The 7,367-nt window shown below is 32.8% G+C and overlaps 1 protein-coding gene across 1 annotated transcript in view; it reads right to left on the reverse strand.

The window, feature by feature from the left end:
• The window catches only part of PCDH15 (protocadherin related 15), a gene marked incomplete at its 3' end in the record, with an annotated part of 280,202 nt that overhangs the window by 211,482 nt on the left and 61,353 nt on the right, over positions 1–7,367 (reverse strand). Inside the window, exon 8 of the mRNA XM_008050461.2 lies at positions 489–621. Coding sequence (XP_008048652.2) covers positions 489–621 — 133 coding nt within the window. The remainder of the gene's footprint in view (positions 1–488; positions 622–7,367) is intronic.

Below are 7,367 nucleotides of genomic sequence, written 5' to 3' on the forward strand. Positions count from 1 at the left end.
CAAAAAAAAAAAAAAAAAAAAAACATAAAAAATAAATAAATAAATAAATAAAGTCTGCTTCAGAATTAGAATTCCTACCATCAACTTTTGAGTCTAATGGGATTTGAGTTTGTACAACACAGCAGCAAAAATAAATCCAGCCGGGGTAAAGGCATTCAAGAGAGAAAATAATACTCAGCTGCAGACTCTTTGGATGCAGAGTACAAAATATTCAAGTACATGTTTCTATTCCCTTCATTCTCTCTAGTAATGATTGCAGCTAATCCCTTTCAGCCAAACATTAGTTCTTCAGTCATGGCAATCAATGGAATAGATTAGCTGTGGAAACCCTCCATCCATATTACCCTTGCTTTTTTTCCCAGATGGAATCTTCATTCACTAAAGTATAAGTAAGCACTCTGTATACAAATATAAACTCATCAGATGTCAAGCTTGTGACTATATATAGTCACACACCCACACACATATACACACTCTAAGAAGCATACCTGTAGATTTAATAAAACAGCACCAATCCTCATGGCTTCACTGATTTCAAGGCTGTACATCAGCTGTGGGAAGCGAGGAGGGCTTTGATTATTTGGCGGAAGCACTTCAATGTACACAGTGCAGATGGAGTGCCTGCAGAGAAAGAGAAAGGAACAAGATGGTTACGAATTTGCATCACATTTGACATTAGACTGCATTCTTTATTCAGTTGTTGAGGTGACAGAAGACCACATTTTCAGATTTTATGGAAAATAATCAAATCAAAATGAAAGAATGGAAACATAAAACTACCACCAACATATAATGCTTTTATGAAATTATCTCACTAAAAGAGGAGGGAATACCTCCAGTATCTATTTTTCCTATTTAAATTTTTCCCACTTAAATTTTCCTTCTTCAATCCTACCTAAATTAGTGTAAATTAAAATAGAATTGCTATACAAATAAGCCTAATAAATTAACTTGCCTTGACTTCTCACTTTGAATGTTTCTCTAATAGCAAAAAAACATTCTATAAACATCTGGTAACAGAAGCTGTCCTTGGGGCTATCTTCCTATTAAACCAGCAGAGGGAGTATTGATTAAAATAACACACAAAACAAATTATTAGCTGTGTTTTATTTGTTCTGTTGCTGACATCAGTGGCTTAATGTAAGCATATGCCAGGAGTCAGGATCATAAAGTAATCCTTCTGTAAAGCAGTTATAATCACAACTAAATAAACTTTTACATCTTTTTAAAAAAATGTAATATTAAAAGCTAGAAATTAGATTCAATTAATCCCTTACATTGACAGGAAATTTTCTTGAAGAATAAGATATTTTATTATTGTAAGAAAAAAATAGCATTGACATAATCAACTTTTTTATATCTCTGAACTTTGAAATTTTCTTAAAAAACGAAATCTGGAGAAGTGAGATGGTCAAGGTTTATCAACATTGCCTAAAATATATTAATGAGACTGGGAATCTATAAGGTTAGCTCTCTATCTTGTAATAGCATTTCAAAGACACATACTACTACTTCCTAAAATGTATTTTGGTTAAGTTTATTTTAATAAAAACATGATTTTTTTATTCCGAATACATTTGTTATGATTTCTACTGGGGACCAGAATTTTGTTAAAGTAACTCCAAATGATTTATTAAGTGTTTCAATTAAAAGACATGGTTACCAAAAATATTTTTTTTCTGAGATTATAACCAAACCATCTCACTTTGTGAAAAGTTTTTAAGAGAAATATAGATTATGGGCACTGAAATTTGGTTTTTTAGCTTATCACTTATAATATGCATGAATTCAAATTGTTTCTGAGCATATCTGTAGGCAGATAGTTATAAAATATTAAGCTACTTGAAAAAGCTGCAGTGACTTAGAGAGTTTCGTGATTATACTTATCACAATATTATTTTAGTGTAATCTCATTTTATTTTAAAATATTTGTTTTAATAATTAGCTAAAATATCTGTATTCATTCCAGCCACTGATTTTACCACTCTATTATTTGATTGCTAATAAAATTAATCAAACTTGATCTTTAAATTAGGTTAAAACAGATGATAGAATGTAGCTTATAAATTTATAGTTACTAATCTTAAAGCAAAGTAATGGGAAGTTACAAAATTTGCTCCCCAAAATTGTGAGAACAAAAGAATTGTCATTTCAAGCTAGGGCTAATATCCTGGCAGGTGGTGATCTAGTCCCAATCAACAGCAGCCTCAAGATGTACAGTATTCTCCTTATACAGTCTTTGAAGAGTTTGGCTTATTTTACTTTCTGTTGCTCATCAAGTATTTTAAAAGTTTTATAAATCTGTTTCTTTTTTCTGACAACACATTCTCTATGTGTAATAAATCTAACAACATTACCAGTAGGTGAGTGATGGTGAACACAGAATTTGTAACCAGATATTCCTGAGTTAGAAGTTTGATGCTGCCACTATATGATCCCAGACAAATGACTTCTTTTAGCACCAATGCTTCATAAGATAAATCAGAAAATAATAACATTTGAAGTCAGCATGAGGACTGAATAAGAATGCACATGCAGATGTGTACCTGCATATATACGTGTGTATACACACATATACAAAATATACATTTATCATATATTACGGATAAAATGTTCAAAATAGGCTTTCCATTCTATTCGGTGGCTGGGATAAACACTTTTGCATTTACCTTATTCATATTCTTTATGATATTTTAGACTTTTAAATTGTAATCTTTTACTTTTCTAGGCTACACAGGAATGATACCCTTCACCCCTTCTTAGCATGGGGTGTGGTGGTGTTAGGTTTGGAATATTGGATCAGAATCTTTGGGATGATATATAAGAATCCACATTTTTCATAGATTTCCAAGGTTTTATTTATACAGTTTATTTAGCAGTGGAAGACTGCTGTCTCAGGAGCTCTTAGAAAGTATGATATGCTGACTCAACTGTTTTTAAAATGAAAATAAAATTAGTACACCAGGAGATTTCTCTACAAACTGACCTAAACTTACCAATAATACCGGAGTCAAGAGAATCCTTCGTTGACTAGCAATTTTAACAGAGACACACCTGTACTTCAAACTCAAAGCTTCCTTTCAAAAAGCTAGGCATTTCCTGCTTTGATATTCTTTAGTGCTTCAGCTAATGGCCTGGAATACTTTATAAAGGCTTTACAAGTATATCAGTCTCTTGAGGCTTGTGATAGTAAGCATAGTTTACACTAAACCACTATACTTGATGTATTTCCTTTCCCTTTCACTCTTTTCCCATTTTATTTTATTTATTTATTTATTTTGATTTGGAGTCTCACTCTATCACCCAGACTGGAGTGCAGTGGCCGCTCCAGGTCACCGCAGCCTTGACCTGCTGGGCTCTGGCGATCTTTCCACCTCAACCTTCCATGTAGCTGGAACTACAGGCGTGCGCTACCATGCCCAGCTAATTTTTGACTTATTATAGAGATGAGGTCTCGCCAAGTTGCCCAGGCGGGTCTCCAGCCCGCGGACTCAGGCAATCCACTCACCTCAGCCTCCCAAGGCATGGGATTACAGGCTGAGCCCCTGAGCCCGGCTCTCTTTTCCCATTTTAAAGCACTAAACTGCTTACACTCACAATGCCACAATAAGGATCTTAAACTTGTATGAAGTACTTCTCTGTGTATGTGCCACAGAGAAGAAAACTTTAAAATGCTCAAAAAGAACCTTAGACCCAGGACAGAGGAGAAAAAAATTTTGATCCAATGCAACTGTCTCTTTCATCTCTCTTTACCATGGTTTTCTTTGTTCCTTTCTATAGTAATTCAAATGCTAGAATTGCTAGTGTTTTTGTCCCCTCTTGAAGTTAAACCTTAAAGTTATTTGGGGGAAGATCATATTTCAAGGTCTTACTTTTGCGTCTTCAACATCTGGCACTTCCCTACAATGTGTTTAAATAAGCACTGGCCTACTTGAGGGTTGTTGCCTTTTAAAATGTTATCTACTTTTTATCCCTGATGTCAGCATAGTGTCAACGTTAGCTTTCTTAAATGGAATACCAATAGTATTAACAATAAAATGATAGCATTAATGCGTTAATAAATAGCAGTAATTCAACACTGAGGCACATAATAAAACAGGGCAGTCACTAGATAAATAACATTTTATGTGAGCATTTTGTATTTAGATTTTATAGCCAGTCCTAAATGCATAAAACTGCGCATCTATATAACACAAATTTTATTGTTGTAGTGTAACCAGTATGATGTAGATAAATCTGTTTCTAAAAATGAAAATCATGAAGCTTTATTATTTCTCATTTGGTAATGAAGGTCAAAGAAGATCAGAACAGATCATGAATTCCTCACATACTCAGGATTTTAAAAGACCCTTGAAACCTTATTTTAACTCTTGAAACCTTAATTTAACTCATTTTACAGAAGAAGATTTAAAAATTGAAAAGATTAGATGTTGAATTACATTTACAAAATTAATTAGTAACAGCTGATAAACTAAAAGACAAGGATTTCTGAATTCAAAATCTGTTTTGCTTTCTCCCCACACTCCACAGCAACAAATATAGAAAATAAATTGAAGAATATTTACTTAGCTTATGTGTGTAAATATTCTTGGTTTGTAATCAAGGATGTCATTTTAGAGGAAACCATAAATAATTTCAAGTCTTGGGCTCAGACTATGATATCATAGTTTTTAATTATTAATACCATGAAGGACCTTCATTTATGGTGTTATTGAAGTCACAAAACATGATAAAAAATAGGTTGGGGTTTATGCAACATAGTGAGACCTCATCTTTACAAAAAAATTAAAAATTTAGCTGGGCGTGGTGGTACATGCCTTTTGCCCCTGCTACCAGGGAGGCTGAGGCAGAAAGAACACATGAGCCCAAGAATTGAGGTTGTGATGAGTTGTGATTGTGCCACTGCACTCCAGCCTGGGCAACCGAGCAAGAGCCCGACTCAAAAAAAAAAAAAAAAAAAGAGAGAGAGAGAGAGATTGGGAAAATAAAATAGACTTAAGAAGTTTTAATTTGGGGAACTACATAATTTAAAAGATAAAATTTTTGATAAGATAGTAATAATCAGTAGTAATGAGATAATGCTACTGACCTTTCAAGAATTGTACAATTTTAATTTTTTAATTAATTATATCAATATGTACTACAAGTTATCGATTTGTAATTTTACATGTCTATCTTATTTCTTAACTGAAGATTACAGGTTTTTCTAGTAGACTCATTATTTTCCCTGTTAGACTCTAGAGAAATTACTGATTTTTTTATTTGTCTTCCAACAATGTTGTTTTAGAAAAGCTATATTTACAGTTGAATGTTCACAAATTCTATTCTACATTTTGGAAATGCATATAGGAATCTACAGCAGCAAAAACTATAGATTTTAAACTGATACAGGAGATCAGAGAAAACTTTTTAGATGAAGCTATAGGGACAGAGTTTTTAAGATGCAAGATGTATTTACATATAAAAAATAGGATATTACAGACAGAAGAAAACCCATGTGCAAATTTATGTGGCATCAATCAAGAGAGCTATATCTTTTGTACGACTATAGAGAAGCATATAAGAGAGATGTGGTAGGAGCTATGGCTAGAGAGACAGGATTCATGTGCCACACTTGTTGATAAACTTCATCTTGACAATGAGGGTTTGTCATAGATTGTAAGAAGGTTGGTGACATGATCAAAAGTGCCAAGTCAGTCATAGTTCCTTTACATGCTGATTTCTTTTGTCTTTTTATCTTTGCTTTTGTTTCTTATACTAGGATTTTCTATCACCCTTTCTATCCAAATGAACCGGCACCTGTGTTCATCTACTACTGCCTTTCTAGATTTACCTGTTTCTCTATCTGAATACCACGTGGGTAGAGATCTCATCTTACTTGTTTTACATTTTCAGTAAGAGACTAGAATTAGAAATTAGAACATTTTTGTTAAAATAAACCAATAAATGAATAGCCTCATTATTTTTATTAATGTTAAATATAGCATGCAAATATTGAAAATAATATACATTCACAATAAAAAAATATTTTTATTTGAGAGTGAATTACTTAATCTTACATTAATTATATATGGCATTAGATAATATGAAAAAATTGGGAATTATATAAGTATGTTGTGTTATGCATCAATTATTTTACCATAATTTATTGGAAGTTATTTGAGGACTCGAATTGTCTTTTATTTTCTGTGTCATCATAAATACCAAACAGTAGTGCTTTACTCATATTAGGATTACATAAAAATTTACACAATTTAATTGAATTAAGTAACTGTAAGGTGACATATACACATCACTAGAGTAAAGAATATCCCAAAATAGCTTATGACTTTTTTTTTGTTTGTTTTAATCTTTCCTCTTATGCTTATCAAAGTCTTATAAAAACAAAAAGCCAAACTCTGCTATTTCTCCTCTCAGACTCTGAATCTTTAACTGGTTTACCAAATTGAAATGGCCTAAACATAAATAGTTAATTCATATTAGCTTTATTTGAGAGTCAATATTATTACATTTATTAATTGAAGTGGTAAATCTGAAAATAATAATACAGTACATGGCCCAAATTATGAAGGTTAAAGCCATTTTTTTGGTATTGTTATTTAATTAGGTACATGTCACTGTTTCAGCCTGGGTTTATCTGTAAAGCATACTACAATCTATATTCTGATCTTCATAGCATCTTTCTTCTAAAATAAATACTGAAAGCAGTCTCAAGCCTCTCGGTTCATTCATTAATTCAATGTGAAGGATTAATTTCTCTTCAGAAAATAGCAAATATCATTATCCTACTGTTAACATGACATTATCCCAGCAGGTTGAATTAAAGTACATGGACTTTATTTTCTGCAGGTCCCACTTGATGTTTCACTACATCTTATAAGGAAATATTTTCATATCCAAGCCATTATCTACTAAAAAACAGTAAGGTTAGGTCAAATAAATGTGTGATGTCACTGGAAAGACCTATATATTTAGATTATGAAGGTGGCACTTTTCAAGTTTACTCAAGTGAAAGTCTTTTATTGTACTCTTCATTGTGACAGCTTATCCAGAAAAAATCAGTGATCTGTCTCGCAAAAGAACTGAGTAAAAAGTAAATGATAAAATCTTATTCATTAAATTATCAATAAGGTGACTTTATTCATTTATTTATTTATTTATTTATTTTTTGAGTTGGAGTCTCACTCTGTCTCCCAGACTGGAGTGCAGTGGCCGCTCCCGGCCACCGCAGCCTCGACCTGCTGGACTCCGGCGATCCTTCCGCCTCAGCCTTCCAAGTAGCTGGAACTACAGGCGTGCGCTACCACGCCCAGCTAATTTTTTGATTTATTGTATAGATGAGGTCTCACCAAGTTGCCCAGGTGGGG

The sequence above is a fragment of the Carlito syrichta genome, unplaced genomic scaffold, assembly GCF_000164805.1.
Source record: "Carlito syrichta isolate Samal-C Ts95f unplaced genomic scaffold, Tarsius_syrichta-2.0.1 Scaffold147141, whole genome shotgun sequence".
NCBI lineage: Eukaryota > Metazoa > Chordata > Mammalia > Primates > Tarsiidae > Carlito > Carlito syrichta.